This window comes from Danio rerio, chromosome 2, assembly GCF_049306965.1.
Source record: "Danio rerio strain Tuebingen ecotype United States chromosome 2, GRCz12tu, whole genome shotgun sequence".
Taxonomy (NCBI): Eukaryota; Metazoa; Chordata; class Actinopteri; order Cypriniformes; family Danionidae; genus Danio; species Danio rerio.
The window spans coordinates 51,830,467-51,854,621 of record NC_133177.1 but is presented as its reverse complement, the minus strand read 5'-3'; the positions used below and the strand labels follow the sequence as shown (position 1 = coordinate 51,854,621).

At 36.8% G+C, this 24,155-nt stretch overlaps 2 protein-coding genes and 1 long non-coding RNA gene across 52 annotated transcripts in view; 2 read left to right on the top strand and 1 right to left on the bottom strand.

Moving 5' to 3' along the window:
* Positions 1–24,155, top strand: part of LOC141378914 (C-type mannose receptor 2-like) — a 66,100-nt gene that overhangs the window by 1,393 nt on the left and 40,552 nt on the right. The gene's annotated exons all lie outside the window — the stretch shown is intronic.
* Positions 1–24,155, top strand: part of si:dkeyp-94g1.1 — a 219,541-nt gene that overhangs the window by 167,994 nt on the left and 27,392 nt on the right. For 7 of the 50 annotated variants that reach the window (XR_012389516.1, XR_012389595.1, XR_012389518.1 and 4 more), the window contains 2 exons: positions 15,853–15,971; positions 20,533–20,614. The exons of 3 other annotated variants lie outside the window; for them this stretch is intronic. Coding sequence is in view for 17 of the 47 variants with exons in the window: in XM_073921441.1 (XP_073777542.1) it covers positions 15,961–15,971; positions 20,533–20,614 (93 nt within the window). In the remaining 30 variants the exon portion in view is untranslated. Of the gene's footprint in view, positions 1–5,676; positions 5,718–15,852; positions 15,972–16,184; positions 16,214–20,532; positions 20,615–23,027; positions 23,094–24,155 lie in introns of all 50 variants that reach the window. 40 more of the 50 variants (XR_012389598.1, XR_012389545.1, XR_012389609.1 and 37 more) reach the window with 15 other exon arrangements.
* si:dkey-53k12.2 lies at positions 15,457–18,790 on the bottom strand. The gene is made up of 3 exons (XR_660229.5): positions 18,621–18,790; positions 16,048–16,359; positions 15,457–15,951 (listed from the first exon to the last, which is right to left on the bottom strand). It is a non-coding gene; the product is annotated as a si:dkey-53k12.2 (long non-coding RNA).

Below are 24,155 nucleotides of genomic sequence, written 5' to 3'. Positions count from 1 at the left end.
GATTGTGTTGGACACTAAAAATGTATTTCAAAGAAAGCCGAAAACCTGTAACCACTGACTTGCATATTAGTAAAAGCAAATATTATGGAAGTCAATGGTTAAAGGTTTCCAGGCTTCTTCTGTGTTCAACAGAAGAAAGAATGTCAAAACATTTTTGAACAAGTTAAGGGGTGAGTAAATGATGACGGAGGTTTTGTTTTGTGTGAACAAAACCTGACTGATATACATTATTTTTAAATGAAAATAGAGAAAAAATTAGACTTAAATCTAAACTGGCACAGTGGTGTTAATTTTTAAACCCGACTGGACCCATATATAAACCTCATTGACAATCTGTATATCATGCAGTCAGAAAGGAAAAATTCTGCTGCACAGACTAACTGACTTAGCCATTGCTCCATTACATTCACTTATTTACTTTCTTTACTTTATCAAGTTATTTTTATTGCATTCATTTGTGACTAGTAGACTAGAAAAACTAATTGAGATCACTTGAATTAAATTCATTTTAATTAGTTAGTGCTGTCTGCTCTAGGGTGGTACAGTGGCGCAGTGGGTACCACTGTCACCTCACAGCAAGAAGATTGCTGGGTCAGTTGGCACTTCTCTGTGGAGTTTGCATGTTCTCCCTGTGTTCGTGTGGGTTTTCTTCAAAGTCCAAAGACATGCGCAAAAGGTGACTTGGGTAAGCTCAAATGGCCTTAGTGTATGTCCTGGTCTTCCAGGTTGGGGGTTGAGCATTGGGCTAATGACCCACCTCGTAAAAATTAGATGTTACAAAACACCAACATGGTGCAACTTATTCACTTAATCTGCAATGACAAGTAGATTGATTGATTCGAATTTAGTAATCTGTTTTTTTCAAAGCAACATCGAATTGGATCAATCTGATCCGGATAGAAACTTTTCGGGATCACTAAATCAGGATAACCAGTGCTCAAACAGGATAGGTAATCCCAATGTAGAACTATAGATATGTAAAGAGCAACAAGTAGAATAGCCAGTGTGGGTCAATATGTTTATTTTTATTTGAAATGAAAACACACACACATTAACAAAAAAAAAACTAAGAACAAGAAAAACCCCACCCACTTCCAGCAGTTTGTTATCCTGAGATCTACAACACAGAAACTGTACATTGAGGATATTTATTACAAGTTTCAAATATGGATGCATTGAATTAAAAAAAAAAGACTTAATGTCAAAAACTCCACAATATTTTCAGACTACCTCATCTGATGTGGAAAGAGCAGCTCCTTTAGGTGTGAGCAAAACCTTTAGGAGGCGAATCTCAAGTCTGGCCTTGGTTTGCTGCAGTTTGGTCAGAGTCAGTTGTTCCTCTGCCAGATGAAGCTGTGCTTCTGGCCTTTCAGTCTCTTTGTGCAATTGTTGAAAGTGATTTCAAAAATCAGTGATTGCCATTCTTTGCATTTTTTGTGGGGGGTTAGTCTGTAATCATTGCATGCACCCCTAATAAATATGCTAAAAACAAAAATATTTTCCTTTGTGATGAATACATATCAATTAGTGACAGAATAAAATGTATTGTTTTTGGTCTATTTAGACAGTTGTTTGGGGGATTATTTTTCAAGGCCAAACTCTTTTTACTTTGCTGTACACCAATACTAAAAGGCTGAATACATTAAAGCCTACCTAATCACTGTAGCCTGACAGACAAACAAATACAATTAAAATCTTATGAATAAATAGGATATCTTGTAAGGATATCATGTACTGCATGATCTAAATATAGAATTATTTGACACATTTTTAAAGTTTTCATTACATTGTGGGTAGGACTGTCAAAATGATACATTTCTTTGGTGCACCATGATGCAGACGCAAGCAATTCGGTATCGGTTCAGTAATAATCATAACCGGTTATCATTTACAAAACTCAGGAGCCAACTCAGGGCCGGCCCGTTGCATAGGCAGTATAGGCAAATGCTAAGGGTGCTGTACATCCAGGGGGGGCGCCAGAAATGAGCGCGGTTAAGTTGGTTTTGTTTTCGATATTCCTGACACACATTCACTTATAGCGGCAATAACTTAAAACCCTCTTACCCTAAAAAGATCTAAAGTGTGTTTCCTACAAAAAGACAAAGCTGGATATGTTTCACAGCTGTCTTTTTCTCTTTTTTTCGCTCGACATTACGACTACTGCTCCCTTCAAGCCCTCGCAATATGCATTTAGCCAGGAGAGGTCGCGCCGTGCGGAGCTCTCAGTAAGGGACCATCGGAAAAGTGCTTCTTTTTTAATTTTTAATTTTTTTTTATCCGCTCAGCGCAAGCTCTCCCGGCTAAACGCATACTGCGACAGCTTAAGTGTGTGTGTGTGTGTGTGTTTGTTTGTTTGGTGCTGTCTATGTTTGTGTATGTGTGTGAATGAGAGACAGTGTGGTGCTGTGTGTCTGTGTGTTTACAGACAGCTTGTTATAGCCTTCCCCCAAAATATAACACTGTGTATAGAAAGCATCGTCAATGCACCGTAATGCACCGAGATATCGAATTGAACCGTATCGAGGGCATGATAATCGTAACCAAACCGCGAGACCAGTAAAGGTTAACACATTTACAGTAATTGTGGCATGAAATCCATGCTGAATCCACCTTTCTGATGGGATCAGTTTAGTCCAGACCTTTTGGATCAAAGTGATCCAAATCCTACAAAAAAGGTCTGAAAAACCCAAACTAAAGGTTCGATCCGGATCAAGACCAAGATTGGATTATGTGATCTAATCCTATTATGTAATCTGTTTTTTCTTTAAAAAAGCTATTTTCAAAATTTGATTCAAGCCATTATCCAAAATCCTAGTCGATTACTTCTGAAAAACCGGGCCCTGGACACTAAAGGAAATGCCATGAACACATAGAGATATAAAGCAAGTGGCTTTTCTTGATGAATCTCATGTTTTTCACCATTTAATTTTGAAAATTTATTCTTTGTAATTATTCAAGTCATCTGGAAAATTAAATTATTCAAAAGTGAGTTTTTGGTTTCAATCTTGTGCAAACCTATTTTACATTAAGCAATGTATTTTAGTCTGTTAACTTGTAAAACTCGCAGTTTTCTGATCCAATTATTGAGTGGTGAAATGGAGGATCTTAATTTCATCATTGTAATTTGTTCGAAATGCATCAGACGGGGAGCTCCGTTTGTGGATCGGAAAGTTGTTCAGAAAAATTGTCTGATATTCTTAGCAAATGCAAAACTGTTTTTTGAAGCAGAGAAAGCTCAAACTCAAAATGAGCTTCTCTGCCAGGAAGTTCTATTTTTCTTCAACTTTGCCTTACATGATGGCCTGTTTAAGCTTCTAGAATAACAGATGTGGGTGCGAAACATCAGATAAGTGACTGCTTGGAGCCCACATATGTTTCCTCCTTCAATGAGCATGTATATCTGCACTTTCTGTCAGAAGCCGTTGTCATATTAAGAGATGTTTAAAAGTTTCTTCGTGTGGATTATTTCAGGTTATTCTCAGAATGGCCAATGCACTGCTGTGGCAGGTTATTTTTTCCTACATGGCTATGTGTTAATTTTAGGGAAGATGTTTAGTTCAGTCTATTTGCCCACCCACTGTTTCTTGTTTTCTATCATTATTGATGGCCACAGTTTGGGGTCATTTATAGGCTGCAGTGGGTGCTGTGCTTTTATTCTTGTTTTCTTCAGAAATGAGTGTTTGCCAGTCTCTCCTTTTTTGGACATTCACTGCTTAACTTCCTCCACTGTGAAAATGTTGGGAAAAGGAATATATTTTTAAATATTTTTGTCTCCTTTTTCATCAAACAATTATTTATATTGGTAATTTATATATAAACTGAAGTTTTCTCAAGTCTGATATGTTTGGCATACTAATGAAGCATTTTGCAGAGGTAGATAAATGCTTGTCCAAAATTAAATTCAGCTTTGCAGAAACAGAAAGGTGTTAAAACTAAACACAGAACACAGAAAGTCTTATGTTTTTAATGTTGTGCAGAGAATTCATTGAAAAAGAGTTTGCATGGATGGGTGCAGCCAATGGAAGACTGGAGAATGATTGACAAGTGACCAGGGGCGGACTGGCCATCTGGATATTCTGGCAAATGCCAGAAGGGCTGGACCATTTTTAAATTTGGGCTGTTATGCTATTTTTTATTGTTATATGTATTGTTTTTACATGCAGGCAGCTTTTATCTCTTGCAAGATGTGAATATTATGTTGATGATAATAATAATAATAATAAATGTTAAGCAATGGCCAATCAGCAATGGCCAGCTCGTTTCGAGAGGGGCTGACCCAATCAGAGGTTACGTGGACATAAACAAAATCTGGCAAGAATGTCAAACAAACAATAAGTGCAACACAAGCTAATTGTCAGAGATGGAACGTAAAAAAGGATAGGTGGTGCCGAAAAGTTCAGAGAAAGCAGAACATTGCTCTAAAATCAGACGCTGCCAAATGCATAAAATCAACTGAAATAGTCTCGAAAGGGGGCAGCGCAGTGGGTAGCACTGTCGCCTTACAGCAAGACGGTTGATGGTTCAAGCCTCAGCTGGGTCAGTTAGTGTTTCTGTGTGGAGTTTGCATGGGTTTTCTTCCCGGTTTCCCTCAGTAGTCCAAACACGTGCTATAGGTGAATTGGGTATCCACTGCGTAACACATATGCTGGATAAGTTGGCGGTTCATTCTGCTGTGGTGATCCCAGATTAATAAAGGGACTAAGCCGAAAAGAAAATGAATGAATGAAATGAACATATATACATTTGTTATAAATGTGTTGTTTTTGTTCCAGTCACATACATTAAATGTTTAAATATCTATGGTACTGCTTATATTATTTCACCATCTGTACACCAATATAAGTAGTGAATGTGCATGTCCGTGGATGGGGCTGTGTCGGTGTGGTAATGTGGGCTGGTGTGGCTACAGTGCCAGGGCTGAATTTTTAGTCCCAGTTCGCCCCTGCAAGTGACGAATTTCACCAAACTCCACCTGTTAATATCAGTTGCCTATATAAGTTGAAGTCAGTAAATGAAAAGCGTTGCACACCTCCTGAATGTCACTTTTGCATTGCATTAAGGATAACAGAATTCTGTGCATTGAATTGTTCATTTGTATCCAATGAATTATTACGATTTTTGACATTGAAGAAAACCCTCCCCTTGACTTTTTTTTTTTTTTTTTTTTATTGAACATGCATAGAATTGATTGAATATTCCAATAAAATATGACTGACTGGAGTCACACACACAAAAATCTGGTCAGACTTTATAATAAAGTTTTACTAGTTAATTATTAATTATTTACTAACATGAACTAATTATGAAGATTACTTGGACAGAATGTATTAATCATATTTAAATATCTACTATTGTTTTGTTAAATTTGAAATTCATGCTTGTTATCATTAGTTAATGCAGCGTGAATGAACATGAACTAGCAGTGAATGACTGTTTTTCATTAACAAATACTGTAATGTATTGTACATTGTTGGTTCATGTTAATAAATGCATTATTACAACCTTATTGTAAAGTGTTATCAAAAATCTGTTGTTTGTTGATGTTTACTGGCATAAGAATGAGACAAACCAGTCCACCAATAGCAAACCAGAACAATCTAATCAGTGCTGATAAATGAAAACAAGCCCTGGCATTTTTTCAAATATAGGAAACGACTGTCAAACTTTCTGTTTCAGGCCACCTTAATGACTACCCATGCAAGATTAAAAAACTAACAGTAAGTTCTTACTTATCTCTGTTTTACATGTCATCATATCAGCTTGTATTAACCTTATTCTGCAATGTGGACGTGAGCTCGTTTTTGCAATTGTTTTAAAACTTACAAATCAGTTGCCTGGTGGAGAAATGATTTAATAATAAACGTCAGAAAATGGTCAAACTACTTGCTCTATTAACAAGTGTTTGCATGACTATACAGCAAAAATATTATAAGAAAATATCAGTTTGCAATTTTAAGAAAAGATTCAAATGGCTATTAATAAGGTGAATTAACTTGCCTGCCGTTTTTCCTTTTCTTTTTAAAAAAACAATTTAACACCACTTTCGCCTTTTTACTGAAACCTTGTCTGGCTTTGCCCTGTATATTGTATCTACCTTAAAACCTATTTAGATAAAGTCATTGACATCATGACACGTCAGATCTTTACCAGGAATGAATCAGATGCTTCTGAATATTTTACAGCCAGTTTCACAAGCTTTGTCCCAGATTAAAATTTAAGCTTGAGCTCTTTCTAAACAGAAAGAAACTTGGACTCGCTGATCTTAAAATACAGCAGTGCCTTTTTGTTTTAACAGACATGATTAATGATTTTATTCTGGTGCATATTTATAAAAATGACTGAAATGTAATTATTAAAATATGGCCTAATCCTTGATTAGACTGAGCTTCATCTGTGAAAGACATGTATTAGCCACAATAAATTGTGATTTGTAAATGAATTCATCTTTTGAGTTACTTTTGCTTCTCAAACAAGTCTGAATTTACCAACATACACCATATTCAACTCAGGCTCATACTGATTACGTACCCCTATATACATTTCTGGAGAGCGCCAAATATGCCCCAGGGGCTACTTTTTAAAAATTTATTTATTTATTTTTTTTTTTGCAGTTTTAGCTTTTGCGAATCCGCCAGAGGCCGCTGTGTATGCTTTTTGAGGTCTCTCGCGAGTGCCATTCATGCCTGCTGTTTTCACAAAAATCCACCAGAGGCCGCTGTTGACTAACACACTGACTGACTGACCAACCGACCAATTCCCCATCCTCCTCCCCCTTTCCTTAACCCAACCAATAGCATTTTGAAAAGCACCTATTGACCCACCCACCCCCCTTTCCCCAACCCAACCGCAGTGTTTTGAAAAGCAATCAAGAAAAAGAAATACCCCCTGATTTTTTTTTACCACGTTTTCAGATTTTACCACGTTCTTACCCTTTTATTTACTTGTTTATTTTATTTTTTTGGCTTCTGTTGTTTTTTTTTTTCCTGCATGCTTACTGGAACCGTTCTTCTCCAAACTTTAGCCACATTATAGCGGTAAACTGGTAACAGTGGGAAAGCTATTCACATGCAGGTAAGTGGTCAGCTGGTTAGCGTGAAAACCAACGGCGTCATACCGCATTGTAGCATTCGTTTGAAAGACAACATGCAGCCATACGTAGCTTTGGCTACATAATTCGAGATCTCCAGAAACTTATATTGGGTTACATTTTCTGAATGAGCCCTTTGTTGACCATATCATGCCAAGGGGTTTTCTTGTTTGTAAATCTTACATATGTTCATTTAAAACATGAATGAAAAGAATTCTTGGTGACGTTGATTTCTTTTTCTTTTTTTTTTTTTTTTTGCAAATATTGATTAACACAAACATGCAAAAGTCACTTTTAGCAATGGAAGAAGCAGTTTAAAAAAGCAAACACACATTTCAAAGTGATTCACTAATGATAATGTCTTGTCTTCACAACAAGATAAAGCTTACGCAACGTAATTTTGGGGAAATGGTGCTGTGGTTTGTGAAGAAAGTTTTGCAATGTCTGTTGAAGAAGTTCTGTCTAATCTTACCTTTTCTCTTCTGAAACTCGATTTCTGATCTCAATCACTTCCATTGGTTTTTAGCCCTACAAAACAGCTCGTTATGCTGCTTGATGTTTTAAATGAACATTTTCTGATAATATTATTACATTTTTATACATATTGTCACAAACACACTGGTTTTATAGTATAAGTAGATTGACTATTTACTATCAGTTGTGGTTTCAATTACCTATAATGGCAAATAAATCAGAGCTCTAATAGATTCACAGAAAAAAAAAAACATACATCTGCATTTGTTATGATAAATAGGAACTGAAATCTTTTAACTGATCCTAATCGTAGTAAGAAGTCAAAAAAGAAGAATTATTCTTGGTTACTTTTTATTTTAAGTCATGTTAACTACTGATGTATGTCATAGTAGTTAATTTGACTTTAAGTGTAACCAAGAACAACTTCATCTTTTTCTCCCTTTTTAAATGAATAGTTTGGTACAATGCACATACAGTTAAAACCAGATGTTTACATACACTCTGAAAAAAACGGAACATAACCAAATTATCTGATGATAAATCATACTAAACTTTGACTATTTTAGGTTCGTTAGGATTACCTGAATGATTTACATTTGCTAAATGCCACAATGAGAAAATGATTTTATTTTATTTTTCTTCTAGACAGTCTAAGGTTTACATACATTTACTTGGTATGTTTTTATTTTAAACTGTTTAACTTTGGTCAAATACTTTGGGTATCCTTCCACAAGCTGCTCACAATAGTTTAAAGGAATTTCAGCCCATTCCTCCTGAAAAAAATTGGTGTAACTGAGTCAGATTTGTAGGCTGTCTTGTTCGCACAAGCTTTTTCAGCTCTGCCCACAAATCTACAGGATTGAGATCAGGGCTTTGTGATAGCCACTTCTAAACATTCACCCTGTTGTCCTTAAAGCACATTTTACCTAATTTGTCAGTATGCTTTGGGTCATGGTCCGTTTGGAAGACCCATTTGTGGCCAAGTTTTAATTTCCTGGCTGATGTCTTGACACATTGCTTCAGTATCTCTACATAATGTTCTTTCTTCATGATGCCATCTATGCTGTGAAGTGTACCAGTCCCTCCTGCAGCAAAACAGCCCTACATTATGATGCTGCCGCCCCCATACTACACAGTTGGGATGGTGTTCCTACTTGAAAGGCTTTCCCCTTTGTCCTCCAAATGTAACACTGGTCTTTATGGCCAAAGAGTTCAATCTTAGTTCCATTAGACAACAGGACATGTCTCCAAAAATTGTAATTTTGCAAATTGTAATCTGGCTTTTTTGTTGATTCTGGCTTGTTGATTTTCCCATGTTGTCACACAAAAAAGCAGTGTGTTTGAGGTTTTCCTTAAATAATATTCTACAGCTCTGCCTCTCATTAACTCAAATGTTGTCAATTAGCCAACCAGAAACTTAAAAAACCTTGACACCATCATCTGAGCTTTTTCAGAGGCATAATAATCTTATGTTATGTAAACGTGACTTTCAAGAAAAGCTATAACAATTTCTCAAAAATATCTCTCTCATTATTCTGCTATTAAGCACAACAGAAACACATTTTTCCTAACTTACCTAAAAAAAAGGTGTAGTCACATTAACATCTGACTTTTTAAAAATGGTTATGTGCCTTTTTGTAAACTTCTGGTTTTTAACATACATGTACAGGTATTGTAGCTATATTTTACAATTAATTGCATATAATTTAGGCTGGCTTGTGTAGCAAGCCAGACTATTGTTATCCTATTTTTCTTCTGAGACTTAAAATTAAACTCTATCTCCTCCTAGAGCTTTCAAGCTATGACCATCAAACTCACACCCGACCTCCAAACTGGTCTGACTCGGGTTGCTATATCTTTTCTGACTGATCCGACTTTTGGTTTTCCGAAAAACGTCCCGGGACCGTCTGAAAAATCCCATTGACTTAACATTGGACCAAACTTTGTGACCTTATAACTCTGCATCAGACTGTCCTACAGGCTTCTAACTGAGCTCATTTAACTCAGACTACCTAACTGCCAATACCTGATGAGCTTTTTACTTTCTGGCCACACCCTAGCAACCACTTTTGGGACCCTAGAAACTGTCCCATAGACTTCCACTGCAAAAGACTCTCATTGACGTTACATGGGGTCAAACTTTGTGAGCTCATAACTCTACATCCGACTGTCGCACAGACTTCTAACTGGGCTCATTTAACTCAGACTACCAATAACTGATGAGCTTTTAACTTTCTAGCCACACCCCTAACAACCAGATACGGCACCCTAGCAACGGTCCCATAGACTGCCATTATAGAGGTTCAGATTGTTATCGTCATGCTGCAGTGTGATATAGACATGGGTGTTGCTTTTAACTGTTCATACTGGCAAGAAGCTTTGATACATCATCAGTCTAAGCTGTCAATCCACTCCATAGCAACAAAACAGACTAACCTAGCAACGATATAACAGCAGCTATATCTCAGTATCAGAACATCATAGAGAAGAATTCTATCTATCTTTTCATACTTTTTAAAACTGTTTAAACTAAATAAACTATTACCATCAGGCTTTCACAAGCCAGCCTCAAAGTTTGTTCTCAAACTTTAAGAATCTAGTAACATATGTAATTTCTGTAATTACATTTATAATTACACTGTTGACCATCCCTTACACTTTAACCTACCCTTAAATCTACCTAACCCTGCCCACATCCCAGCATAATATATCAAGTCCTCTGCAGTACAATATGAACACAATAAGTGCATTGCACTTATTTTGTGATGTTAATGTGACTTAAAGTATAACCACAATGTTGTTTACTTTAATGCACATTTTTATCTACAGTAGAGGGAGGACTCTCTTTTATGAGGAATGTTTTCCTGCCTATACCTGGTCCAACAGCAAGAACATTTACAGTAGTCAACATTTGCATCAAAACCTTTTATTATTCTTATTATAGCCTTTATTTTATCAGGAAAGACACATTGAGATTAAAATTCTCTTTTACAAGCGCTACCTGGCCAAGATTAGGCAGTATACATGTCATATGGGTCTAACAAACAACAAACAAAAAACAATTGACAGTTAACTTGAATCACACATTGACAAACAAACTATTCCAAACATCTACAAGCCTGTCTTTCAATTTCTAAATCAGTTATAGTTATAAAACCTTCATCATAGTTGTCCTAAAACTTATTAACAACACCCATTTTTGTCTAAGGACAATTTTGATCCACTGCAAATGTTGACTGCAGTAGTGGTGCCACAAAAAAACGTGCCACAAACAGTGGCATAGCGGACTGGCCATAGATGTTTGCACTAGTTTATTTAAAAACCAAGCAAAAGAAACATAATTGCTGATGCCACTATCTAGGTAAAGTTGGAGATGGAAATTTCAGAGACCTCAATGTATTCCAGTCAAGCACGTATATTCACCACACATGGCCACATTTTGTGTTGTTGTGCCTATCATTGCAAAAAGAATATAAATTGCTGCTTTTGATTGCAGTATAGACATACAAATTTGCTGGGACTGGCCGTTATATTTGAGAAACAGCCCAACCCTTGTGGTTTTTGCACTTCAACTTTTCTAACGTATTTGCTAGACAAGGCACAACCCAAAGTGCTGACGTGGGCTCAACGATTTTAAGTGTATTTAGCTTTGAAATGCATTCTGGCTCATGCACATTTGTTGTGATGTTTTTATTTTGGCCAATACATTTTAGTTATCAGTACTACTCACTAAAACTTGTCTGCTCTGTAGAGTACATGTAATGACCTTACTTAGTAATTGTGTTGCTTCTGATTAATTGACACTATAATTAACTGCTTACATACAAAATATTGGCAAAAAAAAGACTGTAAGACTGTATAAGATTTGACACAATTGTGTGCATTTGACTAGTCACATTTTTTTTTAGTTTGTTAGAAAATTCAGAATGTCACAAAGTAATACAGGGTTTTAGTTAGTTCAGATGTATTGTGACATTTACAGTAGAAGTCAGAATTGTTAGCCCTCCTTTGAATTAGTTTTTTTTTTTTTAAATATTTCCCAAATGATGTTTAACAGAGCAAGGACATTTTCACTGTGTGTCTGATAATATTTTGTCTTCTGGAGAAAGTCTTATTTGTTTTATTTTGGCTAGAATAAAAGCAGTTTTTAATTTTTAAAAAGCCATTTTAGGGGCAAAATTATTAGTCCTTTTTAGCTATATAGGACCCTATCATACACCCGGCGCAAGGCGTGGCGCAATACTTGTTTGGTAGTTTCAGCTTGGCGCAAGAGTTGTTTTGAGGCGTTGTGCTACGCTGTTTAAATAGCAAATGCATTAGCGCTCATTTGTGCGCCCATATGCGTTCTGGTCTAAAAAGGAAGGTGTTCTGAGGCGGACCGCTGGCGCGTCACTATTTTGAGAAACTAAAATAGATTTTTCATTAGACCAAAACAAACCCGGTCTAAACTCCGGTGCAGAGTTGTGCCTCGCTTACGTACTGCTTAACACGCACAAGAGAGCAATAGGCAAATGTCTTTACATATGAAAAAAATTGAATATTAAGGATATATATAGGATATAATAAGAATAGATATAGGATATAAATATAAAGGTTTAAAATATTACAAAACATATTATTTTCTAGCCTACATAAATATGAAAAATCACTGCTTTTATGCCTTCTTCATCTCGGGAGGCTTTTTCAGTTCATTCATAACAATTTGTTTTTGTATAATGTTATTATTATTAGCAGTATTATTTATTATATCCATATTTATATTTATTTTATCAAAAAGCACAGCATGTGTTTTAGGATAAAACTGAGGTTTTTGAACACACTTGGTTATTATTGTTCATTTATTCGATTGCTGGAAATTAGAACTGAATTTAGAAATAGTTTTGAAAAGAATATTTGCGCTTAACAAACAAAATTAATTATTTATAGACTAATTGATGTCTGTGTGTAAAGGTTTCCCTATCCAAGAGCGAAAGTGATCCATTATCTTTCATTCTCACGCAGTAGATGCTCTGTTTAACAGTTTTCTGTAAAAAAAAAAAAAAAAAAAAACTGTTAACTGTTTGCTAGTAAAATGCTCAGTTTTTCCACTTAGACTTACTTTACGTCCTGTAAATAGTGAATGCACTTATAGCGCGTCGCAGCTGGCTCTTAAAGGGAATAGAAGATGAGACTCTGATTGGTTTATTCTCAAAACACACCTATAACTCATTAAGAAAATAAACTCAACCCTTTAAGCCCATGCCCCACGGCGCAAAGCGGATTTTCCCGCTTTGAGGGGAGCGAACAACTGTTAACAGTTGGCTTACAAAATGAGAGACAAACCGTGAGGAGACCCATGATTTTATAGTTTATGAAGTTAAAATGCAAAGAAATAAACAGTAATTTAATTCTCTGCAACATAATTTATTCATAATTTCTTCATTTCAGTATCATTATAAAGCCAATCATGTAAACACTATAAATGAGAAGGACTTTTCTCCTCTTAAATCCCTGGGTCACACATACAGCCCTGGCTAAATACTCAACCCAGGCTCATTCTGAAAATGTTGTCTCGTTAACGTTTCTGGAGACCACGAAATACATCCTGGTAGGTACGTATTTGTGCAGTTTTTGTTTTCGCGAATAAGCAAGAGGCTGCTGTGTGTGCTTTTTCACATCTCGAACGTCTCTCGTGGGCCGCTGTCGAGTGACAGTCTGTCTGTCTGACTGACTGGGTGACCGACCGGCCAGTCGGCTGACCCACCCTTCTCCTCCTTCCCTAAACCCAACCGGTTTTACCGATTGAACCGCCCGCCCTCCAGCTTCCTTCCCTAAACCCAACAAACGATTTACAAAAGCCGTCCAGAAAAGGAAAAGCCCTCGTTTTTTACCACATTTTCAAATTTCACCACATTCTCACCCTGTTATTAACTTGTTCACTTTATTTTTTGGATTCTGTTTTTGTCCTACCTGATTTCTGGAACCGCTCTTCCTCGGACTCGAACGCTGTCGTCGCCGTTGTTGCGGTCAGCTCCTCTCCGCGTCTCCACTCTGCCGACATACACGATTAGCTAACTGGACAAACTGGCTGCGGCGGGAAAGCCCTCCACACGGAGGTGAGTTGTCAGCCCGCGAGCGCGAAGAGGAACGATGTCACACCGTCTCGTAGCATCCACTTTAAAAAATAAAATGCAGCCATACATACTTCCAGCTACATAAATCGTGGTCTCCAGAAACGTCCGCTGGACTACGTTTTCAGAATTAGCTTGGGTTGTAAATATTGCTTGTTGTGTGCGAATGTGGTCTAACCCAGTCATTGGATCTTACAGCTTGACAGGTCTGCCTTGCCTTTGGAAAGCATGTGCTCTAGCGAATAATTAAGAAGCAGGGTCTTCTCATAGGATAACCGATGCGTCATCACTCCATTAGCAGATTCGCGCTACGTCACAGATTTTGATCTCACCCCAAAAATAATTTTAAACCCGGAAAATGAAATTAACTAGCAAAATCTCAAAACTATCCAGTTTTCCCCTCAATTAAAGCTGACAGGTCAGGACGCGGGTGGTAAGTGAAGTGTTGCGGGCACTGGCCTCTCTATTCTGCCGCCCTATAATAATGCACGGATATAACTGAGGATGCCGGGTGGTGAGGGAGGTGTCGCAGACATAACTAAGGATGCAGGTGGTGAAGGAGGTGTCGCAGACACCGCCCTCTTTTCTGCAACCCTATGCGCGGATATAACTGAGGACTCGCGGGTGGTGAGTGAGGTGTCGCGGACGCTGGCCTCTCTATTCTGCCGCCCTATGCGCGGTTTAACTGAGGACGCGTGGGTGGTGAGGGAGGTGTCGTGGACATAACTGAGGTGGTGAAGGAGGTGTCGCGGACGCTGCCCTAGGCGGCTGCCTAGGTCGCCTCTTAAGACGCGCCGGCCCTTACTAGAGGTCATCAAACTCGCCATAATCACAGGCTCGACAAGAATGCAGAACTGTCCACTACATTTGCTCTCCTTTCTAGATCCTTCAAGCGGGTTTACAAGGATGAGGCTGTTGGCATCTTTTTACACAGCATGCACAATTTAGCACACATTAAAGACATGATAGTGCGGTACACACATAAATTTTTAGCCAACTTACTGAAAAATTATTTTAGATTTACTTTTAAATGGGTCAGATGATATATTTTCTTTCACTGTACACACACTCACACAGATACTTATCCATATATAAAGAGTGAAAATGCCGGTATTAACACTGCTTATGATTTTGTGCTATATAAATAAATCTTGAACTTGAGTTGAATTAGAATCTGAACTTGAATTATGGTTGAAGTTTATTCTCGGTTCTCCTCACAATAGAGTTAAATTACTCTTCTCTGACTGCTGTTCTGTCTGCTGGTCTGTCCACAGGCTTATAATTGTATGGCTGTGGTCTGTCGTTTGTGAGTCTCTCAGAATATCTTATCTCCCAAACGTGCACCGCGTCCAGTTGTCTTCATACTGTTATTTGCATGAACTCCCTCATCCGACGTCACTTCCGGTTTGGCGATTTTTCAGATGCGGAAGTAAATATCTGTGACCAAAAACGACTCCAAACGGCTTAATAATAAACTTTAACATATATTTTAAAGAAAATCTAGTTCCTACTTTACTCTTACATTGTCTCACTGGGTTGTCTAACCTACAATATGCTCTTTAATTCATCAAGGATTTACACAAAGATTTAAAAACAAAACTTAGCTGCTAATATTTTTGACAGACGGATGAAAACATATCGTTTCTGGATGACATTGCAAAATTTAAGCCATAAAACCATAAAGTTAGCAAAAGCTTTATAATCTGCAGGTGTTTTAAGACTTGTGACTGTGTGAGCATTTCAAAACAGTTTAAAGCATTCAGGCAAAGGAGATAATCATATTTTCAAGTATATGAAAGGTGAATTTTATTTATGTATCAATACGAGGATACATTTTACATCTGATTAGTCAAATATAATCAATTAATTATACTCAATATCGCTATATGAAATGACAGAAAAATCATATTGCAATATATAATTTTTCTGTCATTTCATTTTGTGATATTGAGTATAATTGGGTACAATTAATTGATGATGTTGATCTCTTCAATATCGTGCTGCCCTAGCATTTGCATCAAAGGTACATATTTGATCAGTTATTTCTGTTTACTGAAATCTAACCTATAATCTTTGAAAATTTATATTTTGGGGAGTATAATTTGCTTTTGCATGAAACAAGGACATTTAATGATAAACTATAAAATAAAAAAATAAAATATATTTTTGGTTTTTCTGCAGCTCCAGCACATCACTTGGCTCAAATTATCACTGGACCCAAAAGAAAGAGAAATGTGATCCATGTGAGGGAAACTGGTCCAGGGCTTGATCCACCACTGACTGTAAATAATGAAAAGCAAGTAAGCATTGAAATATCCTATGAAAGCTGTGCTGCTCTGAACACAACAAAAATGGTTAAAAAAAAGTATTTCTTACCAACAGTTACATTGTATAGAGCAAGAATGATATCTGAATCTCCACTTTCTTTAGCAGTGTAAAGTCCACCGTCTGTCTCCTGTGTGTTCTTGATTGTTAGAGAGTAGTCAGGATTAAAATCCACTTTATCTTTATAGGAAGGCTGAATCTGTGATTTATTAGAAATGTAAGTGACTACAATGTTGTCTTTATCTTTTTTCCATTGAAAATCATCGTATTGTTTTGTTTGGCTTGTGTTGTCTTGTATGGTAAGTGTAATGGAATGTCCTTTATTGACACTTATTGCTTTTGGTTGAGTCACCTCACTGGATACTGTGAAGAGAAAACAATTAGTTTAGACATTGAATTTCTGAAATTAACATTTCCTTCCTATGCAGATAATAGCTATTTAGATTATTAATGCATCTGTGATCAAGAGAATGTTTATGTTGTGTAGCATTTACACTAGGTTCATGTGGCTTTGAAACTAACAGCAGTAAATTGATTTTATTCTTATGTACCGTATACAATGACAACGAGTAAGAATTTACATTTATCAATACATTTTATTGCTAATGTGGGAACAGCTTGTAATTATAATGTTCATTGTGAATATATCCGTGTATTGACTCACGTTCAGACTCTGTTACTTGCACAAGAGTGTAAGCACACGCAAAACTTGCTAAGAAAACTATTTATTCTACTACACATTGTTCTTTAAAGAGATAAAATAACATTAATTAAAATTCTGCCATCGTTTACCCATCATTTACCGTTGTGTGTGTGTGTGTGTGTGTGTGTGTGTGTGTGTTTGTGTGTGTTTTTGTGACATATAAGGACATAAATCTGTATACTGACATGGGTATGACACAGGTATTACAAAAAGGAAGTAAAATATGAGGACATTGGTCTCGTCCTCATTTCTCAAAATGCTTATAAATCCTACAGAATGAGTTTAATCAGAGAGTAAAGCTGAGTCTCCTGTGATGGTTGGGTTTAGGGGTGGGGTGGGGTGAGGGCAATTTAATATACGGTTTAGACAGTATAAAATGAATGGAAACCTATGTAATGTCCCCACTTTTCACAAAAACAAACGTGTGTGTGTGAATAATGATCACATGCATGATGCATAATATAACACCACTGCTTAATGAGTTTATCCTTGATTATTAATGATTGGTCAGTTTTTTACCCTTTACTGATAGGACAGTGGAGAGGATAGACAGGAAAGCGTGGGAAGCAGAGAGAAGGGAAAAATTTTGTTGTGAATTAAATATAGTGCAGTTTTCCAGCCTCTCTCATTTTCAAAATAAGAGTCCCACATACATATTAAGTTTAATCTCAATTAGGTCAACCTAAATAAATTAGGGGAATAGATTACATTAGATTCGACTTTATTGTCATTACACATGTACAAGTACAAGGCAACGACTTGTTGTAATCTCACTAGTAAATATCATAATTAATCAAACGCAGCCTCTGTGTGCATATTAATGATCCTGTATGCAATGAAGCAGTCTGTATTTTGGTTTGATTAACCTGGTTTCATTGTTACTTTACAGTCCCTGGATTTACATGAAAATAAGGAAAAAAGATGTTTGAGCCTCACAGTGTAGTCATGTCCATGTACTAAACTTATTAGTCAGCTATGCATAGGTTTATCTAAATTTTCATTATGACACAAGTTTTTTTTATGCTTTTAATTTGGTGACTGAGATACAAAACAATTCACAGTTGAAAACTAAATAAAAACTAAATAAATAAAATGACAAATTAACAAATGCAATGATGCATCTCAAAGCAAATTAAGTTATGAAACACAACAACAATATGAAAAAATTAAAAATATGAAAGTTACAAGTCAAGAAAAAATGGTGAAACTGAAAACAAATGAACAAATTAGAAAACTGAGACATTTCAGCTAAATCGGAAATACCTTAGTGATTGTTTATGGCGTTATGCTGTAAAAAAAATTGTTGCTATCCTAAATTTTGTTTAGGTTTAGGTCATCTCAACTTACATTAATCACACTGACTAAAATTATTAAGTTTACCTAAAAAAACTTCCTATTACTCATACATGATTAACCTGAATTATATTTATAAAAAAATACTATACATGGAAGTCAATGGGTGTAAGTTTTACACTGTGACTTTAAACACATGCCTGTAGTCTTTTTGTATGCCTTGATTAACAGATGTCTTGTCCAATCAGAGATAAGTATTCATTTTACAAAATATAACTTTTTTATTTTGTCTGATAGTTTTGCTATGATTTCTGACTTTAGTTTTTTTTAGCGTTTTGTTCATTTATACTTGTGTTCAGAAAAGTAAGTGATTTTACCACTGCGTGTCATTTAAACAAGTTTGCGTAGTTGTTTAAACAGTACTCAAAAATATAGGAAAACATGGTACAGTAAATACATTCTTTTAGCTTGTTAATTTCTTAATCAGTATAACAGTGTTTCTTAAAAATACTTAAGTCAAACAATTGCCTTCTGATCATAATCTTATTATTACTCTTAATATATATATTGATATATTAACCAATAACAGAACTTAGTTTAAGTAGAACACAGGGACTTGGTACTGTACCTGTGTTGAAACTCTGTAAATGGATGAAAATCAAAGTGACGATCAGGCGCAGATGATTTAATTCCATTTTAACAAACTCCTGGCGTGAGTTCAAGAATACATTTTTGTCAATGTAGAATAGGAAGTATATGACATACAGGAAATTACTTTGATGAAACTGAAACACACACACGCAGAAAGTGGCTTTAGAACCACATGTTGTTCCCTAAATACGGATTTTTACATAAAACTTATTTTTATTATTAACATAATTTCTCTTTTAATATGACTTGAACATAACTCCATACTTTGAGTATATAAAGATAAATATACAAATAGACAGTGCTTCCCTGTTTAATCTCAGAAAAAAAAAACATTAAAGTCAGACACCGAGAAAATTCTGAACATAAACACATACCCCTTACATAGAGGCGTGATATGATTTTTGGTCATAGGTTGAAATGAATCTAATATTCAATTTTGCAGATACAGTGAGGGAGAAAAGTATAGAAAAAAGTCAACTTTTCTTTAAAAAAAAAATAAAATTCTAAAGGTGCTGATGACTTTTCACCTGATGATTGTAACCAAAAAAATGTACGCAAAGCAAACTAATTAGTTTACAAATGAGGTTATGTGTACGAAAATGAAATGACACAGGAAAAAAGTATTAAACACATGAAGAAAGGGAGGTGTAGAAAGACAAAAATGCCCAGACAGCAGCTGAAATCTCTCAGTATTTCTTCATCAACCCTTTGCCCTTCGTCATTATAAATTATTATCAGCTTCTTCAGTCCAACATCTACATTATCAGGATGATTAAGATGAATCCAGGGTGGACATTTCAGCAAGACAATGATCCAAAACACAGCCAAATGCTTTTAGAGAAAGAAAATAAAGCTGTAGAATGAGCCAGCCAATCACCTGACTTGAATCCAATAAAAAAAACTAATTAAAGATCAGATTTGATAGACGAGACCCACAGAACTATCAAGGTTTTTACACTCTGTTGAAGTCTGAAAAAAATAACACCTGAGCAATTCATTTGACTTCATTCTCCATATGAGAGGCCTTCACCAAAAAAGCAGCACCAAAAAGTATTAAAAACATTTCAGTAGTTCAGTGTTTTGTACAGTGTGTAAGTGTTTGGACCTGCATAGGCACATAACTAACGCGCTCTGCGCTGGACTTTAGAGCAGCTTTTACTTGGTCAATGGCGCTGTTTATTTCAGTTCCTCAAAACATCAACACACCAACAATGTGCCTTAACACACCTCTATTGTAGACCAGCACACCCATGAGTTCACAAAGTGGCATAAATGGATATTCTATTTAAGTGAAGTGTATTCATAAACTAATTTCGAGAGGATTACGTGCTTATGATTGACACGGCTGGCCCCGAGTTAAGCTAATGTACGAACCACCAATCAGACTATTCCTAACCCAGTATAAATAACCAAACATCTTACCTTTAGTCATCTTCGTCTTGAAGAATCCCCCCTTCCACCCCTTCTCCTCCTCTTTTCTACAGGGCAGCAGGGCGGCCCAGTGGCTAGCACTGCGGCCTCACAGCAAAAAATGCCTCCGACCAAGGTATCCACCCAACCGGACAGCATTTTTGTGTGGAGTTCATGTTCTCCCCGTGCTTGCGTGGGTTTTCCCCGGGTCCTCCGGTTTCCTCCCACACTCCCAAAACATGAGACTTAAGTAAATTGACTAAACCAAATTAGCACCAAATTCAATTCTGTCAGCAACACATCACCTTAGCAATCCTTACGCAGCAGGAGGGAGGGAGGTGTCTCGAGATCTACCCGAACTTAAACTCCCCTCTCGCCCTGCAATGGGTGGGAGCTCTGGGCTCTCTCTCGGGACAGCATGCCAACTAGCATGTTTTTTTTCTAACTAATGTTTTTTTTTTGTTTTTTGTTTTTTGAAGGAAAGAGAAAAGCAGCACTGTGTCACAGTGGGTAGCACAATCGCCTCACAGCAAGAAGGTCACTGGTTCGAGCCCCAGCAGGGTCAGTTGGCATTTCTGTGTGGAGTTTGCATGTTCTTCCCATGTTCGTGTGGGTTTCCTCCGGGTGCTCCGGTTTCCCCCACAAAGACGTGGTATAGGTGAATTGAATAAGCTAAATTGTCTGTAGTCTATGTGTGTGAATAAGTATTTGTGGATGTTTTCCAGTGATGGGTTGCAGCTGGAAGGACATCTGCTGCGTAAAACGTGCTGGATAGGTTTGCCATTCATTCTGCTGTGGCGACCCCGGATTAATAAAAGAACTAAACCAGAAAGAAAATGAATGAATGAATGAATGAGAGAGAGAGAGAAAGAAGAGTGTTTCTACATGTGATTTGTCAAGCCCACTTACCTGTGAAGCACACTTCATTAATGCGTAGTGTTTTTTTGTAAATAAGAACACTTTTACATGTGAATAACATCGACAGAAAAGTCTTTGTATATTTGGCCCATAAGGGGTTTTGTGGTTTTTATTTGGCATTCTTCAAAAAGAAATCACTTAAAATCCTTTATTTATTGATAATGTGTCCCTGTAAACATCATTAGTGTAAAAAATAATAAAAGTTATTGGTACCATCCTAGCCCATAGTGTTCATTTGACCTGTACTGCAGTCAAATCTATATTTAAGTATGTTCTGTGGTTTCACAGATGTAGGCTATGACACATACGGTATTTTCATTAAGCTTGTCAACCTGTTTAAACCTGCGAACTTGAGCTTAAAATTGCCAGATGGAACTGAAAGTCACATGATTGTGGTGACAACTTGTAAATACCCTTTTTTTTAAATGCAGTCAATACATTGTCATACTGTATGCATCACCTCATAGGTACTCGCTAGCTGAACATGTCTGAATCAGGTAACAAAACATGTAAGTTAAAAAAAGGAAATAAAACAAGAAGCATTGTTGCATTTGCAGAAGTAATCACATGACTGTGAGCTTGTGACTAATAATGTTAAAGCAAGTGGGAGGAAGTGACATGGAATCTTTTTTTTTTTTTTAAGGAATAAGGCATTTAGAAAAAAAAAAAAACACAGCTATACTTTTATGAAAATCATTTAGGCTACAACAGTCCCTGTTTTCAAAAGTTATTGGTTCATTCAATGGTCCCTCTATTAGACCACTACAAAAATAAATTTTTCAAGAAATAAAAAAGTGAGTTACGTTGCTCTCTGGAGTCTGTATTTCTATCTCTGTGTTTTTGTTTCTGCAGAGTATGACTTACAAAATATCTACTATTAATAGTTCAAAAATTCTAAACGACAGTGACTTCTCTAAAATAGTCTAGCATAAAAACATTTCTGTTGCTCTCAGAAATGATCTAATCTGCAGGTATGATGTCTGCAACTGACTTCCTGTTTGTGGTCTTCTTTTTCCCCTCTGGTACTTTACTAGCTCTAAAACCCATTTAAAAATAAATGTGTAAGGTGCATAAATACTATGGTGAGAACATTGCGATGCTGGTTTTTCAGCTGACCAAAGATAGAAAGCAGAGCGGAGGTTGTTTCCATCTACCTGTTAAAAAGACCAGAGTATAGCCCCCTACATGTTTCCTGCTTTGAGTAGAGATTATGCCCCCACCTCGTGTTCACATGCATATGCAGCTATTTGAATGTGTGAGAACAAACATTTGTCTGTCACAACAGTTTTAGGGAAAATTATTTTCTTAAAAGATGTGAAGAGACTATAATAAAATTGTGTTTGGTGTATGCATCACATTACATTTGCAAAAGTGACTTTTAAAGAGACTGTATTTTGCATTAAAAAATGACATTTTGGTTTAGGGGTCTCCAGCAACAGGCTGATATGCATGCAAGGTCAAAAAAACACTTTCATTGTTTTATAATATGTGTTTATTTGTACCGAATTATCCCAACGACTCCCATATAATTCGTTTAGCCATTCATTTGTCTGCATCTGCACTGATTGGTCCTATGACCCAATGTGTTGTGATTGGTCAACTGGTTTCAGCCAAGCGGCAACCTCCAGCTCTCGTGAAGCAAATACTGAAATAACTGAAGCTGCAATTCATCAAAATTCCACTAGGCCTGGCTCCACAAGGAGCAAATTTTCATTGACCCCACTGTTAGAATGGCCAAAAAAAGTGTTTACAGCCTGTTAAAAAGAACGATTTTGGTTCATAAAGCTAATATTACCCTTCATGACAACTGTGAGGGGATGAATTTTTTTAGTAGTTCATCCGTTTAATTTATATTAAGTTATATTATAAAGTCTGCATAATTAAGGGTGTGGCCACTTGAGTGACAGCTAGGTTTCGCTGGTCACTGTCACGTCACCTCAGCTGATTCCGGCTGATTAGCCGCTGAACTTGGCACATTGTATTTTTGTGTTGTTTTATGTGGCTTTACTCAGTCAGTTGTCTTTTTGTCTTTTGTTTTATTTCTTACAATTATCAGATGATATGGCATGCTGTGTGCACTTAATTGTGCTCACAAACCATTCACTTGGCCTCTGTTTCCCAGGTGAGTGAAATTATATACTTATAGCATCTCTAAAAATGTATTTGTTTTATTTAAGATCATTTATAATTTATATTTTTCTTTAGAGCTGCAATGCACGCCAGAATCTGAGAGATAGGTTAGCTGTAGGCTATACTGTGGTATTGTTGTGAAAAAGTTTAAACCTTTATTCCCCGCAGCCGAATCTCCATCTGTCAGTGATTGTCATCTTCGTGTCAGGATCAGTGCCGTAATCCCCCGCGCTCCACTAGTGTCTGAAGGGAAAGGTGCATTAATGTTTTTACTGGAACTGGCACTTCATATTTCATATTTCACAGCCAAATCACACTGCAGCCCAAAAGCGGTTACTTACTAAAGCTAAGCAGGGCTGAGCCTGGTCAGTACCTGGATGGGAGACCATATGGGAAAACTAGGTTGCTGTTGGAAGTAGTGTTAGAGAGGCCAGGAGAGGGCGCTCAACCTGTGGTCTGTGTGAGTCCTATTGCCCCAGTAAAAGTGAAGGGGACACTACATTGTCAGTGGATGCCGTCTTTCGGATGAGATGTTAAATCGAGGTCCTGACTCTCTGGGGTCACTAAAAATCCCATGGCAATTCTCGTGAAAAGCAGGGGTGTAACCCCAGTGTCCTGGCCAAAGTCCATCAATCGGCCCTTACGATCATTGCCTCCCCATCCACCGAACTTGCTCTATCAATGTCTCTCCACTCCCCCAATAGCTGCTGTGCGGTGAACGCACTGGGGTCGTTGTCATGTGGCTGCCGTCACAACATCCAAGTGGATGATGCACACTGGTGGTGTTATGAAGAGATCCCCCCTCATGGTTGTGAAGAGCTTTAAGTGTATGGCCATATATGATTAATGCGCTATAAAAATACACATTACATTACATACAATACATTACATATTTGGTGATGTACTGTATCGACGTCGACACGTTCTGGCAAAAGATTCCAACCCAACTCGATTAATTCATTCGACTCTGAATGGACTGTTTTGTTAAAGAATTAAAAGTTTTAAACACAGTGCACCTTTAGATTTAAACCTCAGCTGAATGTTTTCATTCACT